Genomic DNA, 24,580 nt, shown 5'->3' with positions numbered 1-24,580 from the left:
TAAAGGGGCCTAACAACGAGGTCATCGGCCCCTAATGGTACGAAATGTAATGACAAATTAAAATTTCAAAATCATCCACTGACCAAAATAAAAAATGTCATGAAGAATGAATGAACGGATATGAATTTAAAACGATCAGTGGATCCCACTAAAAAACTATCAAAAAAAATAGTATTACTGACCAAGGGACCACACCTAAAGCACAATCCAGAATCGAGGATGATTGTGTCCAAAGGGGTCAAAAATCCAGGTCAACGGCCCCTGATAATGGTACTTATCGCTAGTAAAATAGAACCATGGTATTTGTCATGGTGGGGTACTAATCAAAAGTAGCAAAGACTCACGGTATACCACAAATGATGGTACTACTCACAAGTATTGTACGTCGCACAGGTAACGCAGACCTATGGTGTTTCTCACATAATAGTGCCACTCACAGGCAACGCAAACCGATGGTGTTCCTCACCTACGTGTACTAATCACGGGCGCCGGTATTCCCGTGGTGTTCCTTATATAGTGGTACTAATCACAGGCAACGCCCAGACCCGTGGCGTTTCTCACAATGATACTAATCATGGGTACTGGAAACACACAGTGACCCACTCTCTGTTGCTACTAATCACAAACCTCTGGTGTACCTAATATAGTGGTACTACTCACAAGTAAAGGCACTCCATGGTGTTCCCCGCGAGATGGTGTTAATCAAAAGCAGTTTCATGGTTCTAATAAAATCATCCCTTGGTCGCCACTTTTAGTCGCCTCTCACGACAGGCAGGGGATACCGTGGGTATATTTTTTGTCTGCGTCCCCCACCCACAGGAGGTAGACAAAGAGAAAAAAGAAAAAAGAAGGGATCCATCACATCGAAAAATGGAGTAATGGACGAAGAAAGACAAGGGCCACGAAGGGTGTGAAAATGAAAGACTCCCTAGGCCTCAAATGCTCTAATACCATCGGGGTCGGAAAGGAACAAGAGCTGACCAAGGGGGATCGTACAGGATAGGCAAAAGTGAGGAGCCTGGCACAAGTAAGTGGAAGCAACGCCAGGACTCAGCTAAGGGCCCCGTAGTCACCAACCCACACTCCCAAGTTGAGAGCCCCTTGGGCCCATTTTAGTCAGCTCTTGACAGGCAGGGGATACCGCGGGTGTATTCTACATGTGCGTCCCCCACCCGCAGGGGGTTGAGTCTGTTGCTCTCTGCATTTTTGCTGGATTTGCCTTGTACAGATGATCAGATCTGCTGTGCCTCTGTTCGAAAACCACACTGCAACTCAGGTAGGATCCTCTCGGAAATAATCTGCAGGCGAATGAGCAAAATTCCAACAAGAATTTTACCTGCTATAGATGACGATATACCGCGACAGTTGCTACAAACACTACAATCACCTTTTTGAAAAGAGTAATGATAGTGGCATTTTAAAGGTTACCAGGTTTCCCATATTAAGAGGATAAGAGTATGAAGTCTGATCTTTAGAGGTAAGCCTCTACTTGGAATCAGTTCCAGAGGAATGTTATCTGGGCCAGGAGCCTTGCCAGGTTTCAGTTTACTGAAAGCAGCATTGAATTCCTTGAATGTTGGTGGAAGAGCCATCCAAGGTTGTTACGGATGGAGAGGCACATCATCGAGAAAGTCTTCGGCAGCATTTGAATTCCGATTGAGAAGAGTGGAGAAATGTTCTTTCCAAGGTTTTAGGATTTCTTGACTATCAGTAATAGTGGTAGCATTATCAGCAGCATTCAGTGTCCCGGAGGAGGAGTGAGTTGGGCCATGTAAACTCCTTTATTCCTGCATAGAAGTTACGCAGGTCTTGGGCATCAGACATACTTTGCAGTTCCTGAGCTTTCTGCTGCCACCAGTTATTTTTTATCTCTCTTATTTGCCCCTGACATTTACACCTGAGTTTGAGAAAGTGCACTTTCTTTGCGTCTGAAGGATATTGAAAAAGGAATAGATGGGCTTCTCGTTTAGCATTGATGACAGACAAAATCTTTTTGTTGTTGTCGTCATCAAACCAGTCTTGTCTTATATTTTTCATAAAACCAATGGTTTTCTCACCTGATTCTGTGATTACTTTTCACAGTGTAGCCCATTCCTGCTAAACATTCTTTGTTGATGATGATTATGATGATGATGCTTGTTGTTTAAAGGGCCTAACATCTAAGGTCATCGGCCCCAACATTCTTTGTGTTGACTGGAGCACTAGCCAGTATGTCAGAGATCATATTGTGGAAATTTAATGGCAATGGGTCCATCTTGAAGTTTAGATGTATAAAACTTCTGCCTTTGTCGGTGTTTGAAAATGCCTGGGTGCTTTACGGCGAAGACTGATTCTAAGATATGAGGACAGGAAATTGTGATCCATCCAGCAATCAACACTTCTAGCTGTCCTGGTGATAAGGACATCCTTCCTATCATATTGTCGAGTGATGATGTAATCAAGGATGTGCCAATGCTTAGAGCAAGGGTGCATCTGTGTGGTCTTGAAGTGATTAGGTAGGCGAAACTGCATATTAGTTATGAAGAGTTCATGTTCAGTACGTAGACCGAGCAGCAGCGATCCATTGGCGTTGGAACTACCAAGTCCTTGTTTGCCCATTATATTTTCCCATAGCAGATTATCCTTCCCTACTGTAGCACTGAAGTCACCTAGTAGGAAGAGCTTATCTTTAGTTGGTACGTTGGAGATGGTTGTGGAAAGCAAGTTATAGAACTGGTTTTCAGCATTTTCAACAGCATCTAACGTCGGAACATAAGTAGAGATGAGAGTCATGTAACTATCTCCAGAGAGTGGTATACAGAGTGTCATAAGTCTTTCACTAACTGCAGTTGGGACAAGTTGGTGTTCAGCAACTGTATTTGTCTTCATGGGAAATCCAACACCATGAATATGACTCTATCCATCCCCCTTACCCTTCCTAAACTGGATTCAATAACTTTGCCTTCACTGGATAATCTTATTTCAGTCAAGGCAGCTACATCAATATTCAATCTAGAAATATGTTCTCCTTTCAGATCTGTCGTTCACTTTCGTGTCAAGCAGTGTTCGGAGATTCCAAGTCACAATTATATATTGTCTTCCTTGATTATTTCGACCGCATACAGGGTGACCCACTGGGTGCGGTCGCCCAGCCAGACAAAAGTGTGACTTCCGATGTTTAGCCCACATTTTCTAGGGCCTTCCACGTTTTGGAGTGGGTAGTGGTGATCCTAAATAGGCCTGCTCAAACACAGGTGCAGGACTGAATTCCCAATTAGTCACAATTCTTAGAAAGACGGCCATCACACACCTGCCTCCACCGTCCTCATCCCATCACCGTTGGACTTGGAGGGAAAAGTGACAGCTGAAGAAAGTGTCAAGGTGGATCACAGCTTGCCAGGAAGTGACCCACACACTTCACCACGGCACATATGCACGAGACATGTAGTGTCAAACACAACCTGTACAGAAGGTACAAACCAAGAGTAAATACGAACTTCATTTGGTTTACAGAATGAACACCATCTCACACAATTTCCTTACTAAGCATCAAACTGACTCCTACTGTCTTGTGGAGCTACAGGGTTGCAAACAGTCTGTTCCGAAGGCTCTAAATGCAATTCAGGCACCGGGCAAGTGGCTGCACGGCTTGAGTCGCGAGTTTGAAACCCACTGTCGACAGCACTGAAGATGGTTTTCAGTGGTTTTTCCTGGTTTCCCCATTTTCACATGAGGCAAATGCTGGGGCTGTACCTTAATTGAGGCCATAGTCGCTTCCTTCCCACTCCCAGTCCTTTCCTATCCCATCATTGCCGTGGGACCTATCCGTGTTGGTGCAACATAAAGCAGATTGGAAAAGGTACCTCGAGCAGGCTATCCCACAACGTAGATCACTGCACGATGAAGATGTCAAGTCATATGGGGTTGTGGGTTAGTACAAAACCTCCAGAAAAGGAAACAATATGCTGGTGATTGATTTCTTCCTCCATGGCAACCGATTTTTTGTCGGTCATTGACCTTAACACGTGAGCTTAGGAACATTTGTGAAGAAAACCTTTCTCTAGTGCTCTGCCACATTGTCCAGACGATGGAAGTACCGAAACTCTAGTACATATCAACTGCTTAAACAGGATACAGAAATTGAGCAATAATTCATATAAACCATATCAATTATCTCAATAACTACTTTAAACCAGGAATTCATTCTCAACTATCATCTGTCACTGCAGCCTGATTATCAACAAAAATACCACCACACGAACGTGCAGATGCCACCACCCTCTAATGGCTAGTACTAGCCACTCAAGCTTGCAGGAGGTTGGATACCGTACTGACTAAAGAGTCATTTTGTTTTTGAAAACCTTGAACATAGAATTATTCCAGTAATCACTGCAAAAAGAAATTTGTCTCCCAATTATACACAAATGGCACTTTAAACTGCCAGAGAGATGAATATGCAGGATAGTATCCTGATCTTAAGTGCAATTCATTTTCACATAAGAACTTCCCTGCTAACCACATATTTGGGCTGTGAATTCTAATGCAATGGAGAGAAATTTATAGAAATTAATTCTATTTTAATTTTCTTTTTCAGTTACAATTCTGTTACCATATATGTTTTCTTTTTCAGGCAGCTTACAATTTTTTTTATTTATTTATTCATTACTAGTTTTGGCAGCCTGAAGAATCAAACAGTTGTAAATTAACTGAGTCAAAACAGAAAAGAGACAGAGAGATGCCCCCCCCCCCACACACACACACCAGACAAACAATTAGTCACATTAGTGTGCACACACAGATGGATCATTAAACCACTACAGATGGCGCTGTGAACGAGTCCCATGCCCAACTGCACACATACTGCCTCTAAGCGAGTATAAGGCAGTAGTGATCAGAGTGATACTGATGTTTCTGGAAGACAGTGTACGTCAATATGGGTAGATGTAAGGACGTGGCAAAAAGGGGCAATCGTGTTTGGCCGTGCCCGTGGCCATTCTGTGCATGAAGTTGCTGAATTTGTTGGCGTTTCACAGCGAACTGTTCAAAGTGTCTACATACAGTGATGTACTACACGTAGCCATGAAACATAATGTCAGAATTGTTGTCGGAAAAATATTCTAACAGAGATACCGGAGACGCGTTTCATGGCTTGTGAATCAAAATCGCTTTCAAACCCGACAGGATTTGCTGTAGTCAGTGAATAAAGACCCATCCTAACCTGTTAGCGAGAAACATTAAGATGGGAACAGCATGCAATGAACATTTGGAGTCTGTCACATTGCAACAGGCCATTGCTCACACATGCACATAAAGCTGTGCGTCTTTAATGGGCTAAAAAATTATCTCGAACGTGGACAGTAGCTGACTGCCAGAACATAATGTGGTCTGACGAATCATGTTTTTTGCCCGTTTTCCAATGACACACGTCGTCAAGTGCACCAAAGGCCAAATGAAACATTTCATCCTGGATGTGTGCAAGGTTAAGTTGAAGCCGGAGCTGGGTCTATGATATTTTGGGGGGTGTTTTTCGTATCATGGATTGGGCCCGCTCACTTAGATGACCACTAATATGAACCAGCATGTTTATTTAAACCTTCTGGATGATCGGGTGTTGCCTTTCAGTCAACATCCATACGATGAATATGCTACTGATATCCCGATTTTTGAAGATGACAGCAGAAAAGTTAATTGGGCTGGACACATATGTGACTGGTTTTCTGAACACTCCCCCACCCTATTACATCTTGACTGGCCTGCAATATCACCTGAATTGAACCCCATTGAAATTCTGTGCGACATGTTGGAACAGCGGGTAAAACGCAGACATCAACATCCTCACAATTTGGTGGAACTGCGCAATCAAATTTTCAGCGAGTGGCTTAACCTGGATGTGACGTACCTGCACAACCTTGTGGACTCCCTTCCTAACCGAATCCAGGTGGTTATCAAGTCCAGAGGTGGAGTTACACAGTATTAAATCATGCTTGTAATGATTTCTCCAGGGGTGAATGATTTTTTGTCTGGTGAGCTTGTATCTATAGAGCAAAATTAATGCTATGGATTTGTATACATCTCGTAAAGCAAATATTACATATAAATTGCTAGCGAGCACCTGGCTGCAATAATGGTACGAGAATGAAATGCACACAATTAACTCACCATTTCATTCATGTTAAAGTCAATAAAATGTACACAAATTTAATTTTGTTTTAAAAATTTTAACAATAAAAAAATTATTTTGAAGTGTTTAGTAATAACATAATTGCTACAGAAGTATTAAAGGAAGATTTTCTGCTCTATCCCATAAAGCACATGAAGTAGTAAGCATGTCTTCCAAGGACTTATATAATGATCAACTTTCTACTTCTTAACTGTTTAACTTTAGTGATAAAGAGATAATTCTGTGCTAAATTATTTCACAATAAGGTACCTAGCAGTGGTTTTGGGTAAAGTGAATCCATCTCCTACTTTCAAGTACTGTATTATGAAGCTCCATATTGTACATGAAACCTTTCACACACATGCTCTCTGGCACATTTATATTATCTTCGTATAATTGTCTCCTGATTTTTTAATAACTTTAAAAAATGTAATAGAGTAAAATCCAGCATTGTACATACTTAAACCTCTGGGAAGTACACTTCAGGTTCAGAGTTAGAGAGTAGTTCAGTTAAGTCTATCAAAATACATATTATTGAAATATCTAAATAATAAGTATCTCGAACAAATACACATTCACCACTGAGCAATTGTGACATGCCACAAGAACTTTTCTCGTTCCAAAGACTGTCGTGGGAAAGCTATAATTAAACAAAACAAGTACACCGATAGAGAAGTTCATGGACAACATGCTGAAAGAGTAAAGGGCTAGGTCTAGGAAGGTAGCAGCTGTGGCCCTAATTAAGGTACAAACCTGCCAACATTTTATGTGAAAAGGAGAAATCAGGAAAAGTCTCAGGATGGCTGAAGTTTCATTTGTAACACAATAAAATGGAAGTAGGTCTAACATTAATCAGAACACCTACTGTGAATGTCCCAGGAAAAAAAAAAAAAAAAAAAGGAAAAAAACCTTACCTCCATCTGAGCAACATGTGGTTGCATTATATATTGGGGTAACCACGGTCCAGTTGGAAGAGAGTACCCTTGAACGGCCTGAGTGCTGTAATGACGCCCATACTGTGCCAGAGCAGGCAACATGTGTTGAGTGGCAACTCCATTCTGAGCCATGGCACTTGGGTCATAGCTCACAGGTGCACCCTAAAGAAACAGTATTAAAGACAAACATTAGAGATACTGCATTTTATTTTTAATGTTACACCAACACAGATAGGTCTTACAGTGACTATGGGACAGGAAAGGGCTACCATGTGAAAATGGGAAATCACAGAAAGCCATCTTCAGACCCACAGACCGTGGGGTTCCAACCAGCTATCTCCCGAATGCAAAGAGATGGTTTCACTGGCAGTGTAGGTACTCCTCAAGGTTACAAGGGAGTTGCTGGTTAAATATTCATGAAGACATTCCTGTCATCAACACAAAAGACTCAGTTCCCGTCATCCTTAACTACTACAAACATAGCAAACCAGTGCTACTAAGGAACAACTGAAGATGCCCTGTATCACAACCAGGCCACAAAGTTTTGATAAACACGGGAAGATTTGGACCACTTTGAACAGAATAAGAACTAATTGTGGAAGTTGCACCGATTTTCTACATAAATGGGAGGTGACATCCTCCCCGTGTTGTGATTGTGGTGCTGAACGGCAAATGGTTCAGCACTTTGTCCAAGTTTGCCCATTGAGAGCATTCCGTGGTGACCCGAAAGAGTTCCTCTGGAGCAATGATTAATGACTGACAGATGAGATGTTAATGGAGAGTGTGGCTGGAATGAGAGATGACAGGAAAAACTGGAGTACTAAATTTTACACTATTGAGAATCTTCCACCGTTTTGATACTTTATTTTGCCTTTTGGCAAATTTTTTATTTATATGTTAACAATACATGTTTCGTTCCTTGTTTAGGAACATCCTCAGCTGTTATAGTGGCTTAGGTGAATGGTTAAAATTTTTAAAATACATAGATTTACAAATACATTGATTCACTTAAAAACTAAATACGAATTAAGATAGATGATATTAAAAACAGTATGGGGTTAGTGTGTTACTGGTATGAGAGCAGATGATTACATGGTTGATTGACTTAAAACTATGTCTATTCATTAGAATAGTTGTTCAAAAAAATTTTCACTTTGTTACATAAAAAATCTGTATGCAATTAAAATTCTTTAAAAAATGTTTGACTTCATAGCACTGTTCGAATTGTTGAAAGTTTTTCTTCCTTTCCTTCCAGGTAAGTTGTTGTATGTTGTGTGCTTGCTTATAGTGCTTTTGACTGAGTCTAATGTGGAAACTTTTGGAGCTGATTGCTGATCTATTAATGTGAAGGGAGCCTCGTTTCAAATTTCTGAAATGAAATAAAATACGGTAGTGGGAATTTGTTCGAAAGCTGTGTCTTTGCGTAATATAGAATTTATAAAAAAGTTCATTTACCTTGCTATAGCTGAATTCCGATTCTACTGTGACCCTGGAGGGACGTTTGATACTGCTTTGCGTCTGGTGAAGTAATGGTGTGTGTATTCCGTTGTATGCTCCTCCCTACGGGGAGGTGGGGCTGCGGAGAGGGGAGGGGGCGTGTCGGTTACAGTGACGGCATCACCTTTGGGAGGGCTGGGTAGAGGGGATGTACAAAATGGCGGAGGCTCTGTCTTGTTCATTCTTCTACTATCTGTATTGTGTCTTTTGCCTAATGCTTCGAGACTTGATAATGTCCCTTCAAATAAAGGGTTTCTATTATCAATAGTTTCATGGAGGTTATTGTCTTGATCACTTTTTTGTTCTAAATAAATATATAGATTTTCTAAAGTATTAAGGAGAGCTCCTTTGTTTATTTTATGTAATATAGTTAAGTCCTGCTCTATGGTTGTAAATTGATGTCCCGTTAAACTCATGTGCTGGCCCATCGCGGAAATTTTTTTATGTCTTTCGGCATTGACATGTTCTTGGTATCTTACAGTAAAACTGCGCCCAGTTTGTCCGACATAACTTTTTTTACATTGATGGCATATTAATTTATAAACCCCTGATTCAGAGTGTTTGTTTTTACCTAGGGAATTGACAATGTTGTGATTAAAAAATTTTTGCTTCGTGTTGTTGCTGGTTGAAAATGCGATCTTATAATTATGTTTTCTGAATAAATTGGTTACTGTGTATAGGTTAGGATTGTTGAATGTGAATTTAGCGTATTTGTCTTTCTTTTTCGTTTCGGGTGTTAGATTGGTTTCCAATTTTTGTTTGAATTTACCGATTATTTTGTTTATTATCTTTGGTTCGAAACCATTATACTGGGCTTGTTTGCAAATAAAGAGCAGTTCTTTTTCTCTTTCTGTGTGTGTAAGGGGTATGTTAAACGCTCTGTATATGTAACTGTAATAAGCTGACCTTTTTTGCGATTCTGGGTGCAATGAGTAGTTTTTTATTGTGGTGGGAGTGAAAGTAGGTTTTCTATGTATCTTGAAGACGAACTCTTCCCTTTTTCATGTTACATTTATGTCCAAGAATTTTATTGATTTTTCTTTTTCTTTTTCTAGTGTGAACTTTATTCTGGAATCAAGTGTATTTAATTTATTGAGGATATCGTCACTGTTATTCTCTTTTTGATCTATTACGGCAAAAATGTCGTCTACGAAGCGTATCATAAATTAAGACCTTCTATTTGTCCTATTATTTTGGTATGTTCTAGGTAGGGACAATAGTAGTTTTAGATAAAGAGGAATACATCAAAAAAACAGAAACTTTCTTCAACAATAGCACTTTTTCGGAAATAGAACGAGACCCTACAACTAAAACTCAGAAAGAGTTAAAAACACTATTAAGAAACGCAACTTTTATTTTGAATGAACAGGACGTCCAAAAATTGATAAACATGAATCCCGGCATTCCAACAGCAAAAGCTTTACCCAAGTTACATAAAGAAGGAATCCCCATAAGACCAATAATAAACTTCTGCAACAGTCCTACTTATAAAACATCGCAATACGTACACACTTTCCTAACCAAACATTACGTTTTTCACAACAAGACACCAATAAAAAATTCCATCGATTTTTGCAAAGTACTCAAAAACTTTAAGTTAACACCACATCAAATAACATGTTTCTTCGATATCAAGGACATGTACACAAACATTCCAGTGGACGAAACAATAAAAATTATCAGAAAGAATCTCATAGAACATAATCAACTCGGCATTCCAGAAGTAGAGGATTTCATTAACATACTCAAATTCATTACGAAACACAACTACTTCACTTTCAATAACAAAATATATAAACAAGAAGGCCTCCCAATGGGTGCTCCAGCTTCGGGCATTTTAGCCAATATTTATTTCGACTACCTAGAACATACCAAAATAATAGGACAAATAGAAGGTCTTAATTTATGGATACGCTTCGTAGACGACTCTTTTGCCGTAATAGATCAAAAAGAGAATAACAGTGACGATATCCTCAATAAATTAAATACACTTGATTCCAGAATAAAGTTCACACTAGAAAAAGAAAAAGAAAAATCAATAAATTTTTTGGACATAAATGTAACATGAAAAAGGGAAGAGTTCGTCTTCAAGATACATAGAAAACCTACTTTCACACCCACCACAATAAAAAAACTACTCATTGCACCCAGAATCGCAAAAAAGGTCAGCTTATTACAGTTACATATACAGAGCGTTTAACATACCCCTTACACACACAGAAAGAGAAAAAGAACTGCTCTTTATTTGCAAACAAGCCCAGTATAATGGTTTCGAACCAAAGATAATAAACAAAATAATCGGTAAATTCAAACAAAAATTGGAAACCAATCTAACACCCGAAACGAAAAAGAAAGACAAATACGCTAAGTTCACATTCAACAATCCTAACCTATACACAGTAACCAATTTATTCAGAAAACATAATTATAAGATCGCATTTTCAACCAGCAACAACACGAAGCAAAAATTTTTTAATCACAACATTGTCAATTCCCTAGGTAAAAACAAACACTCTGAATCAGGGGTTTATAAATTAATATGCCATCAATGTAAAAAAAATTATGTCGGACAAACTGGGCGCAGTTTTACTGTAAGATACCAAGAACATGTCAATGCCGAAAGACAAAAAAATTTCCGCGATGGGCCAGCACATGAGTTTAACGGGACATCAATTTACAACCATAGAGCAGGACTTAACTATATTACATAAAATAAACAAAGGAGCTCTCCTTAATACTTTAGAAAATCTATATATTTATTTAGAACAAAAAAGTGATCAAGACAATAACCTCCATGAAACTATTGATAATAGAAACCCTTTATTTGAAGGGACATTATCAAGTCTCGAAGCATTAGGCAAACGACACAATACAGATAGTAGAAGAATGAACAAGACAGAGCCTCCGCCATTTTGTACATCCCCTCTACCCAGCCCTCCCAAAGGTGATGCCGTCACTGTAACCGACACGCCCCCTCCCCTCTCCGCAGCCCCACCTCCCCGTAGGGAGGAGCATACAACGGAATACACACACCATTACTTCACCAGACGCAAAGCAGTATCAAACGTCCCTCCAGGGTCACAGTAGAATCGGAATTCAGCTATAGCAAGGTAAATGAACTTTTTTATACATTCTATATTACGCAAAGACACAGCTTTCGAACAAATTCCCACTACCGTATTTTATTTCATTTCAGAAATTTGAAACGAGGCTCCCTTCACATTAATAGATCAGCAATCAGCTCCAAAAGTTTCCACATTAGACTCAGTCAAAAGCACTATAAGCAAGCACACAACATACAACAACTTACCTGGAAGGAAAGGAAGAAAAACTTTCAACAATTCGAACAGTGCTATGAAGTCAAACATTTTTTAAAGAATTTTAATTGCATACAGACTTTTTACGTAACAAAGTGAAAAATTTTTTGAACAACTATTCTAATGAATAGACATAGTTTTAAGTCAATCAACCATGTAATCATCTGCTCTCATACCAGTAACACACTAACCCCACACTGTTTTTAATATCATCTATCTTAATTCGTATTTAGTTTTTAAGTGAATCAATGTATTTGTAAATCTATGTATTTTAAAAATTTTAACCATTCACCTAAGCCACTATAACAGCTGAGGATGTTCCTAAACAAGGAACGAAACATGTATTGTTAACATATAAATAAAAAATTTGCCAAAAGGCAAAATAAAGTATCAAAACGGTGGAAGATTCTCAATAGTGTAAAATTTAGTGATTAAATTTTGATACGGAAAATGAAGCTGATTACTTGCAAAACTGGAGTACTCGGAGAAAAACCTGTCCCGCCTCTGCTTTGTCCAGCACAAATCTAACATGGAATGACCGGGATTTGAACCACGGTATGAAGCGGTGAGAGGCCGGCGCGCTGCCACCTGAGCCACAGAGGCACCCAGGAGTAGTTAGTGGGACGTAAAAACCAATTATTATTATTATATGAAATTCGGACTTTAAATTTAAAAAAATCAAAAATAATATATTCAGATCAAGTGAAAATTAAAAAAAGAGGAAATAATATTAAAGAATGAATTAGTTTTGACTTTGGTCTATAACAGGTATAAAAATTAATACATTTTTGAACGACCTATAAAATATTATTTTGTAACTATTCTTCACATTATTTATTAAAATACTCTTGCGGGTGCATTATATGGCTTCGCGGGCCGCCATTTGGAAACTCCTGATATAGACCATACATTTTTGTGCAATGTGTTTCCAAAAGCTAAATAAAATAAATAATAATAAAAATAATAACTTTTTTTAACAACACCGATACAGATAGCTCTTACGGCGATGATGGGATAGGAAATGCCTAAGAGTGGAAAGGAAGCGGCCGTTGCCTTAATTAAGGTACGGCCCCAACGTATGCCTGGTGTGAAAATGGAAAGCCACGGAAACCCATTTTCAGGGCTGCCGACAGTGGGATTCGAACCCACTATGTCCCGGATGCAAGCTCACAGCTGCGCGCTCCTAACCACACGGCCAACTCACCCGGTATAATAATAATGTATAATTAGTTTTGGGCACATAGGACCACTGGTTAACACTTATCAGCCTAACTGGATTTCCAGTACTCTATCTTGATTTTTCACTCTTAAGATCATATTTCATCAATTCTTCTTCTTCTTCTTCTTCTTCTACTTCTTCTTCTTCTTCTTCTTCTTCTTCTTCTTCTTCTTCTTCTTCTTCTTCTCTATCCCATGTACGCAGGCCCTGAACTTACTTCTTTCTCAAACCAGCGCCTCAAAAGAACTAGTCAGATCCTCCTCCAGTTCAGTTGCCCATGGAGAAATAAAGTGAGAGCTTTCCAAATTTGGAATGCAGTTCTGCCTTTGACTTCAGTCGATACTGACATGGGCCAAGGATGTTGCATAGGAATTTGCTCTCTTTCTCACCGTTGTGAGTGAAGGCAAATAGGGCTTCAGCACTGTAGTGGCTGTATTTGGTCTGCCATGAGATCGATCTGGACTGAGAAGTAGCTCTTTCCATGCATTTCGCCTCATCCAGGTAGTATAATTTAAGACTTTGAACTGGAGTACCAAGGCATAGGAGTGAGCGAGCGCAGTGCCCGCAATGGCAAGTAGACATATAGTTGTCTCAAAAAAGTGGCCAGCTATATACATGCTCAGGATAAATAAATAAATAAACAAACTGAACTCACCAGTATTTACAAAAGATGTTAAAAGTGATCTCTCTAAGTTGCAATGCAAGCTTCAATTCCTACGAGATTTGAAACAAACTATGCGGTTCATGGACACTAATTTCAATCTTTAATTCTTCTGCAGTTCAAGGATTATTCCTGTAAACTCTTCCTTTGAGATTTCCCCATGAATAAAAGTCACAGGTGCTTAAATCAGGTGAACAAGGGGGCCGTAATCTTTACTGATGATCTTTTTTTTTTCCTAGTCGCACCGACACAGATACGTCTTATGGCGACGATGGGATAGGAAAGGCCTAGCAGTTGGAAGGAAGCGACTGTGGCCTTAATTAAGGTACAGCCCCAGCATTTGCCTGGTGTGAAAATGGGAAACCACGGAAAACCATCTTTAGGGCTGCCGACAGTGGGATTCGAACCCACTAGCTCACAGCCGCGCACCCCTAACCACACGGCCAACTCGCCCGGTTACTGATGATCTGATCAACATCGAACACTCCCTGCAACCATCGCACAGAGCTATGTGCCGTATGGGCCGTCCCACCATCCTGCTGAAAACAGCCATACAGTTCTTCTTTTTCAGACAGTTCAGCAAAAAACGGTTTGAGAATGCTGTGAATATAACAGACGGAAGTAATCCCGAGTACTGGCGGGTAAACCACAGATCTAACTGACATGAGTAAACGCTTGTCAGGCACTAAATATGTGACGATCCATGATAGGCCTAGCAAACCAGTGGTTACAGTCTTTTATTGCTTTCAAACATAAAAAGAGCCTCGGATCGAAGATATTACCTAATATGACAGTTTTTGAGCAGATCTATCAGGTATGACTGCTAACATGGTTCCGATGATAGACTGATTTGCAAGAAAAGAAAAGTACGAATTGGGACCATAAATATATTGATCCTAACTGGTAAGATAGAAGAACTCATAGATATGATGGAAAGGAGAAACGTCTAAATCGGGTCTGAGCGAAACAGAATGGAGATAGACAGGCAGCAAGGTTCTCAGAGGTGGCTCCAAATTATATTGGTGTGGACTGGAAAAGGAGGCCAAAAATGGTGTGGGATTTTTACTGACAAAAGTATGGATGCCGTGTCAGAAGTTTCCTACAAGAATAACAGGATCATAAAATTTTCTATACAATTAGAGTACAAGTGTATGTCCCTCAGACTGGATGCAGTGCCGACGATAAAGAAAAATTTCAAGCTATAAATTTCATTTTTGTTCCGTACTGAAGTGCAGTTATCAGAAATGAATTGACAATTGACTGTCAGTGACATCTGTCAGTGTTTTGTTCCCTATCCACTCCTTTGTTTTCCAGGCCTGCCTGCTTCCTCTAGCATGTCAGTGTTTTGTTCTACATCAGACATTAGATGTACTGTATACTTCACTCTAGAGATTTACTTAATTGCCTGATATTCTAACTCAACTTAAAGACATCATCATATTATGACAAGAAGATCACAACCATAATTATTGTTGTTATATATATTTTAATATTATAATTATTCCTGCAACATTGTCTTTATCTTATATAGGCCTACACATGTTTTAGTTATCACATGATCTGTTTAATTTTATTTTGGCTGAAGATGGCCACTAAGTGGCTGAAACTAGTCCCAAAAATAATGTAATATTATTTACTTGATATATTGTATTGAAAATGTATTTCTTATGAAAGAAATTTCATCAAGACTTAGATGATGTAATCGATGAAGAAAACTTTGTCATTATTGGAGACTTCAATGCACAAGTTGGAGCAAACAGGCAAGTCTGGGCCACACGGGTTTGGAAACAGAAAGATCTTTGTAAAACAAATGGCATGATCATCAAGAACATCTCCTTTAAAATATGGGAGAGCCATAAAATAACAAGATATAGCTGGGACGGCAACATTGATCGATTATGTCATTACAAACAAAGGTGGGGGGAAATGGTTGACTGATGTCAAGGTCATTCCCCGCGAAAGCATGGACAGCGACCATCAATTGTTGAACATGGACTTGAACCATATAACAAATGTAACTCTGAAGAAAACAAAGAAGAAACAAAAAATAAAGACATGGAAATTATAAAGAGTTCCAGGAAGAATATCAGAATAGAACTCAACAAAACCTACCACGGGGAGGAAAAAAAATAGTAGTGGAAGAGTGGCATATTTTTAAAGATATATTAGTGGGAGAAGCTAAAGAACTCTGTGGGATAACAGGATTGACCAAGAAGGAAAAAGAGACACATTGGCGGAACGACAAAGTCAAAACAGCCATTAAAGCGTGAAACCAAACAAAAAGGATACTAGATAAAGAAAACTATCCAAGACCAAGTAAGCCAAGAAGTTAACAGACTACAGGAACTTTATAGAATAAACCCATAGTTAAGAGGGTAGTAAGAAAAGAGAAGGAAAAAGCATGGAAGAAGTTTGTGGACAAATTGGAATTAGACAGCAGAAGAAATAGGAAATTATTGTACAGGGTAGTCAAGAACAGAAGATGTGAACAAGAGGATATGAAGGCAATATAAGGGGACAACAGAACCTTAGTGCGAGAAGATGGTAACATCAGGAGTGAAATTAAGACCTTTTTTTGATAAGCTTTTAAATGGAGTAGCGAGCACTATATTAGATCACAGTGAGGAACCCTGTAGTAACAATTACATGGCTGGAGATAGCAAAGTCCCTGAAAAGTATGGGGAAAGGAAAAGCAGTTGGAGTAGATGAGCTAAGTGCAGATCTGTTGCGAGCAGCAGTCCAGTAGTTATATAGACTCATTAACACAGTATGGCAGGAAAACAGTATCCCAGAAGACTGGAAGAAGGGTATAATTGTACCTTTTTCCAAGAAGGGGAGTAGATGGAAATGAATCAACTACCATGGAATTACTCTGCTCTCTCACGGTCTAAAATTTCTGAAAAAAAATTGTAGAATCTTTATTGGGAGAGGAACAATATGGTTTTAGGCCTTGAAAAACAACTACAGACCTTATCTTTGCTGTCAGGCTGTCAATACAAAAGCACTGGCATAAAGAGAAACCACTTTTTTCCACTATTAATACACATCAAAAAGGCTCAAGATAGCATACCACGGAATGAATAAAAGAGCTGGGAGTTCACGACAGTTTTTTTTTTTTTTTTTTTGTTGCAAAAGTGAAAGTAAAAATGAAATGGCGTATGGCTTTTACTGCTGGTAGTGTCCAAGGACATATTTGGCTTGACAGGTGCAGGTCTTTTGATTTGACTCCCACAGACGATCTGCACATCGTGATGGGGATGAAATGATGAATACACATACACACAGCCCCTGTGCCAGCGGAATTAACCAATGATGGTTAAAATTTCCGACCCTGCCGGGAATCGAACCCGGGACTCCTGTGACCAAAGGCCAGCACGCCAACCATTTAGCCATTGAGCCGGAGTGCAAAAGTGAAGATGCTGTATGATAAAACTAGAAGTTGTGTGCAAGTGGGTCGTGGGCTGTCCAAATGGTTTGAAACAGAGATGAATACAACAAGGCAGTGCTTTTTCACCCCTCCTATTTATCACTGTGATGGATGCCATAATAAAAGCACTAAAAAGGAAGGAGTAGGACTTGCAAGCTTTCATCCTTACAGATGATGTGTTGATCTGGGATTAAACTGAAAATGATGTGGAGGTAAAGCTGCAGAAGTTGAGTCAAGAGTTTAAGAGATGTGATTTAAATATCAACAGTGGTGATAAAGTTACAGAGGCGAGATGACAAACTTCAAATCAGAATAAATGACACCAAACTGGACAGTTTTCCAAAGTTTTAATACTTGGGTAGCATAGTTCAAGACAACCCTGCAAAATACGAGGTGGACAGTTGAATTAGCAAGGCAACTCAATTTTATCACGAAGTAAGACAACTGCTGTGGGATAAACAAGTATAATTGAAAGCTAAAATAACATTATATAACTCATATTATATGTCATCCTCACGTATAGCTTGGAAACCACCATATTAATGAGACAAGACAACTCGAAACTCAAAGCTACAGAAATGAAGTTCCTACACACCATGATACAGAAGACCAGGAAGGACAAGTTTAGGAATGAGAAAGTCTGAGAGGTGAGAATAGGAGACTCCCTACCACAGAGGATCCAGAAAGCAAGACTGAATTGGTTTGGCTATGTAAGAAGGATGAGTGCAAGCAAGACTGCAAGAAGAGAAGAAGTAAAAGGAAGAAGACCAGTGGGCAGACCCAGAGGAAAATGGACTGATCTGGTGAAGAAAGATGTCGAGGATCTCAAGACTGGGAGAAGATCACAAGAGAACAGTGGTTCATGGACAAAGATGGAGGGAGCTTGTACACCACACCCGGGCAACTGGTGATGGTCAATGATGATGATGAAGTAATTGTGTCCTGTAAAAAAAAAAAAAAAAAAAAAAAAAAAAAAAGTTGGACCGATAATTTGTTTGGCACTAATAGCACACTGTACACCTTCACACCATGCAGGGGTCTTGGCTGTAAAATGTGTTGGTTCTCCGTATCCCAGATCAATACATTACCACACATCTGCATTTAGAGCAGTCAACCAAGTGGCAGATTCTCTATCTGTTTTTTACCGAGTCTCTTCTTAAATAACTGCAAAGAATTTAGAATTTTCTTGAACATCTCCCTTGGTAAATTAATCTAATCTGTAACTCCCCTTCCTACAAATGAATATTTGCCCCAATCTGTCCCATTGAATTCCAACTTTATCTTCAAATTGTGATTTTTTCTATTTCAAAAAATACCACTCAAACTTAATCATCTACTAATGTCATTCCATGCCACTGACAGCTCAGAACATACCACTTACATACGAAGGGCGTACTATATTGTTTTACAGTGTTTTCTGTACATCTGGGTATGGTTTACATTTCACTTTTGAAGGTGGTGACATGTAACTAGTGTCTTGTTCCACCGTTTGGTCGCAGCACACACACAGGGGCCAATGAATGCAGTCATCGTAGCCATTTTATAACAACACTGTCGGTGTAGGAGCAGACAACATGGAAAGCAACCATCATGAACAGCGCTATACAACTTGGTTCCTATGGAAAGAAAGGGAACCAATTCTGGAAGGAATGTGAGTGTCAACACCAGTCAACATTGCCCGGGTCGAACAGGCCATCTAAGGAAACAAATGCATCACATTTAAGGAAATTGAGGCAGCCACGGGAATTAGCTGAAACACCCTGCAACGGATCGTACACGGCCACTTACATTTGAGGTGCCTAGTTCCAAAAGTCGACATCTGACATTTTTTACAAAAAAATAGATTTTGCTGAGTTCTTACCCTTCTTCGAGAGATGCATCAAATGAATGGTGTAAGACGTTCCAGAACTAGATATTTGTGGTTAAAATTCAGTATTGATATTTGACTTTATTTCCAAAACTCGACATCTGCTTTGTCAAGTTATTTCCATAATCCGACATTTGCAATTCCTTCTGAAATCCGACATTTTCTATAAGGAAGTTCATGTAACTTCCAAAATGTGTTCCAAAACTCGACATTTATGATGCTTTATTTATAGACAGTGTATTCCCGCGCACTTTTGATGATTGTAGAAATTAACAATGTTCGCGTTAATAACTTCATTCTAAGTGTTCCCGCCAAGCTTGTTCTAATGTGACAATGCGCTGCTTTTATGCAGTATTCGTTATCTCGATAGTTGAGTCACCTGTTGGCCTCTGATTTATTCAGTGCTGCTCTTGAAGACAATGGAAAATTCATTAAGAGTATCACCTGCTGTACCTGGTTGTGGGAGGAAATGTTCCCGTGATCCCAAAAACTGGACTAAGAACAAGAAAAAAAGGGAAAGGTGAGTGTCTTCTTACTTGTTTAGCAATAATTCGTACATAATCGTTAGATTAAAATGTGTTCATGGAGGAGAATCTAGAGAGATGTTCCCTTTTCAGGTACGCTGCTTCACAGCCCCCAAAAGTACCAGTATGCAGTCACAAGAAGGGAGCATTGCAGTGCTAGACATTGACAAGGGACATCAAACATTTTTATAACATATTCTACAGCACGCCGAAGAAGCTTATCCAGGATGCATTTATAATCAAGTATACAGCAGCAGCACTTCAAAGGAGAACTGTGAATAATGGCACTAATAAGAATAAGAACATTTCAATAAAGTATTTTGTGAAGAGGGCAACAAAACAACCCGGTAAGCAACCTGTTGTACCTGTCTGCAGGGCAACTTTTCTAGGAATCTTGCAGATATCAAAAGACAGGGTAGGCCTGGCTTGTAAGCGTCACTTTGAAACTGGTCTTCCACCTATAGACAAACGAGGAGGAGAAAATAAAAGGCTAGCAATGAAAATGTTCATTGAGAAATTCACTGTTGTTAGTGAATTACACTATTGTAGAGGACAAGTGAAAGGTTGCCAGTACTTGTCAAGTGAGCTGAACATTAGTAAATTGTGGAGAAGTTACAACCAGTCAGTATCAGCCGAGCTATGAGTTAAGGCAGCTTACTTTAGACATTATTTCTGTCGGACATATAATATTGGATTTGGCACTCCAGCCAGTGATGCTTGCTCAAAATGCTTGTTGCTGAAAGCTAAGATTAGTAACTGTAACATTCCTCATGAAAAGAATAATATAACCGAGTTAAGAGTACATAAATTAAGGGCACAAGCATTTAATGATGTTCTACGTAATCAAAAAGTAATTAACTGATACTAAGTTTTGACTGCCAAAAAAATTTACCTTTACCAAAATTACCAGATCAAGCCACACATTATTCCAGACAATTATATATGTACAATTTTACAATCTGTGTAGGAACATTGCATGAGCGTCAAACTATACAAAACACTTTTATATACCAGTGGCTGGAATCATGTCGTCCGAAAAGATCTAACGAAATAGCTTCCTGTGTTTATAACAGACTTAATCATCTTGATCTTACAGATATCACAAAAGTTTATCTGGTTTCTGATGGCTGCAGGGGACAAAATAAAAATAGTATCATGATTGGAATGGTTTCCTCTTGGCTTTTTAACAATTCCCCTGCACAAGTTAAGGAAGTGGAAATAGTATTTCCCGTTGTAGGCCACTCCTTCGTACCGCCAGACAGAATCTTTGGGAGAATTGAAAAGGAGATTAGAGTGAGGGACACTATTGCACAACCAGAGACCTACACTAATATCTTCATGCAGTTTGGCACGGTGAAAACGTTAGGTGTTGATTGTCCGGTGTAGACTGGAAAAGCAGCGTGCTATCATCCTTTAAAGCACCAGGCTCATGGCATTTTCAAATTCAATCTTGGAAGAGATTTGTATTTAGGAGAGGAAAATCCTCTACTCTTCTTTGTGGAGAGCAAAATTATAAGTGTGACTTAACTGACTTCAAAGGGATTACTAAAAAGGGAAAGACAGTAACTTTCGATAAAATTCAGTTGCCTCTTGGTGTAGCCATCAAAGAAGAAAAGATGAATGACGTGAACAAATTGCTGACACTTCACTACGGGGAAGGGTGGAAAAACAATGCAGAACTTCAATATTACAAGGAGTGCATGGATCAAGAAAACGTGGTGGAAGGTGACATGACAGACGACCTCGTTTGTGAACCCAGGGAAGTGGATAACGACTTAAGAATCTAATCCATGTGACGAACTGCTGATTGTATTTTATTATGTTACAGCATACTACCGTATTTTTCATGTAATTTGCTAGAAATTGTGTTCATTGTAAATTTTGTGTGTTTATTAAATTACAAGTGTATAATAACATTATGTGGCAAAAATAATCCTTATTTAGCAAAATCCAGTGTTTTGTTCCAAAACTCAACCTATGCAAGAAGTTAGTTCCAAAATACGACTTTCCATTGCTGTACTTCCAAAAGTAGACATCTGCAATTTTTAATGCTAAATATCTCCTAAACAAATAGCTGAATTTACCTCTGGCCCTATTTTTATATTTATATAAGAGTTTGTAACAAACATCAGATAAAATATATTGAATTTTTATGTTACAATGAACTTTAACAGTTTTTTCGTTTTTCCCAAAAAATTGAAAAAATGCAGATGTCGACTTTCGGAACTACGCACCTCATTTGGGGAAGGTGTCCAACCTTCCACCCAGGTGTAAACTGTTTTCCGTGACGGTGCATGTTCTCCACAGACTGCCACCAAGTGCCGATGAATTTCTGCAGTGGTCACGCCTTCTTTCCATAGGAACCAAGTCATATTGCACTGTCCTTGACAGTTGTTTTCCATGTTGTCTGCTCCCACACTGACAGTGTTGTTATGAAATGGCTAATGATGAGTTCATTCATTGGCCCCTGTGTGTGCGCTGCGACCACACGGTGGAACAAGACACTAGTTACATGTCACCACCTTCCAAAGTGAAATGTAAACCATACCAGAACGTACAAAAAATATAGTATAGTATAGTATGCCCCTCGTGTAACTAATTCCAATATGAATTTAGTTTAAATTTTCTTTGTTGGTAAATGTTATGTTTTCCACGTTAGCACAACGATGTGTTAAATTCATGTGACCAGTCCAGGATGGGAAAAATGAAACATCTAAGAAAATCGTAAGATTTACAGTGGTGGAAAGGTGGAACTTCCCAAACGCACACGTTATAACTCTGCCACAGATCAAGATGAAATTTATTACTTGTAACATACCACTTAGTCGAGCAGCTTATCTCTTTTCTCCCAAGTCTTCCCAGCACAACGTTGTAACATTTTTGTAACACTACTCTTTTGTCAGAAATCACCCAGAACAAATCAGGCTGCATTTCGATTTTTCCAGGTCTCAAATCAAGTAATCCTAGTGAGGGTCCCATACACTGGAACTATACTCTAGTTGGGGCCATGCCAGAGACTTATATGCCCTCTGCCTTACATCCATACTACAACCCCTAAAACTGAGAGGACTTTTCCTATTTGTGAAACTCACAACCTCACTTTTAAACCCGTTTATCATCATGCCATTGTCTGCTGTCCATCTCACAACAATGTCAAGGTCTTTTTGCAATTGCTCACAATCTTGTAACTTATTTATTACTCTATAGTGAATAACATCATCCGCAAAAAGCCTTACCTCTGATTCCACTTCTTTACTCATATCATTTACACATATAAGAAAACATAAAAGGTCCAATAATACTGCCTCAATGAATGTGACCTCAAACTTCATGAAGAGAGAACTGAATGTGTAGAAAGCTTCAGTTGTCTTGGAAGTATTGTATCGAACCAGGGGAGTGCTAAATTGGAAATCCAGAACAGAGTGACAAAAGGTTCCACGTTCTTCTATCATGTACGAAATCTAGTGGGACAAAGCAGTTCCTGTAAAAGCCAAACGAACACTGTTCAAATCTTACCTCCTGCCAATCATGACATATGGGTTGGCGACCTGTGTGTTATTGAAAAGAGACATCAGCAAACTGCAAGCATGTGAAATTAAATTTTTACGATCTGAAAAAAAAAAAAAAAAAATTAAAATGAGTGCATCAGAAATGATGTGCAAGTGACCTGCACGATGGAAAAAAGACTCTTCATTGCACGGTTGAAATGGTTTGGACATGTGCAAAGGATGGAAGAGACTAGAACCCCCAGACAATACTTGGAAATGGCAGTACCTGGAAGGAGATCTGTTGGACGTCCCAGAAGAAGGTGGCTGGATCAAATAAATCCAGAACTTATCGGGAAAGGAACAACACTGCAGGATGTGAAAGGAGAGGATCTCTAGAATGGCAGGAACCGATGGAGGCATATTGTTCACAAAAGTCCTACCCGGCCTGCTGGAAGGATACCCAGATGATGATGATGATGATGATGAATACTGCCTTGAGAAATTCCCGTCTTAATTATGACAGGGTCAGATAAAGCTTTGCCTACTCTAATTCTCTTAGATCTATTTTCTAGAAATGTAGCCACCCATTCGGTCACTCCTGTCTAGTCCAATTCCACTAATTTTTGCTACTTGTCTCCCATGACCTACCCTGTCACATGCCTTGGATAGGTCAATCATGACACAGTCCATTTGACCTCCCGAATAGGATATCTGCTATATCTTGCTGGAATCCTGTAAGTTCAGCTTCAGTGGAATAACATTTGCTAAACCCAAACTGCCCTCTATTGAACCAGTCATTAATTTCGCAAACATGTCTAATGTAATCAGAAAGAATACTTTCCCGTGCAATGCATATCAAACTTACTGGCCTGTAATTTTCAGCTTTATGTCTATCACTCTTTCCGTTATAAACAGGAGCTGCTATAGCAACTCTCAATTCATTTGGTATAGCCCCTTCCTGCAAACAATAATCAAATAAGTACTTTAGATATGGTACTATATCCCAACCCATTGTCTTTAGTATATCCCCAGAAATCTTACCAATTCCACCTACTTTTCTAGTTTCTAAATTTTGTATCTTATTGTAAATATCATTGTTATCATACTAAATTTTAATACTTCATTAGTGATATGGAAATTCTGTAGCTTACAGAGGTGTAAGAAGGTGCTGGGGTGAATGGGCTGACAAGGAATTAACAAGAGTTGAACTTAACACAACAAAATTCGAAATTTTCTTTCTTTCCTCCTTTTTTGATTAAAATACAATACATAGAAGATCTGAATAAACCATAACAAGATTATAATGAGCTTGTCAGCTCCAACAACAAAGACAAAGTCCAAATGATCAGATACAAAACTGGAGAGAATTATCAACATGATAATATAGAAGGGGATGAGCATTACCTGAAAAGGTACACTATTTTATAAGAGCATGTTTCCTGCACTAATTTACATAGCCTAGGAGTCTGAGCTCCAAAAGTTAATATAGTCCAGCTTTTAATAGTG

At 39.0% G+C, this 24,580-nt stretch overlaps 1 protein-coding gene across 1 annotated transcript in view; it reads right to left on the bottom strand.

The window, feature by feature from the left end:
- The window catches only part of shep (alan shepard), a 775,961-nt gene that overhangs the window by 51,824 nt on the left and 699,557 nt on the right, over positions 1-24,580 (bottom strand). Inside the window, exon 8 of the mRNA XM_067139545.2 lies at positions 7,054-7,236. Within this exon, the coding sequence (XP_066995646.2) occupies positions 7,054-7,236 (183 nt within the window). The remainder of the gene's footprint in view (positions 1-7,053; positions 7,237-24,580) is intronic.

This window comes from Anabrus simplex, chromosome 2, assembly GCF_040414725.1.
Source record: "Anabrus simplex isolate iqAnaSimp1 chromosome 2, ASM4041472v1, whole genome shotgun sequence".
Taxonomy (NCBI): Eukaryota; Metazoa; Arthropoda; class Insecta; order Orthoptera; family Tettigoniidae; genus Anabrus; species Anabrus simplex.
Note: the sequence above shows the minus strand (reverse complement) of the source record. Positions and strands in the feature narration are given on the sequence as shown.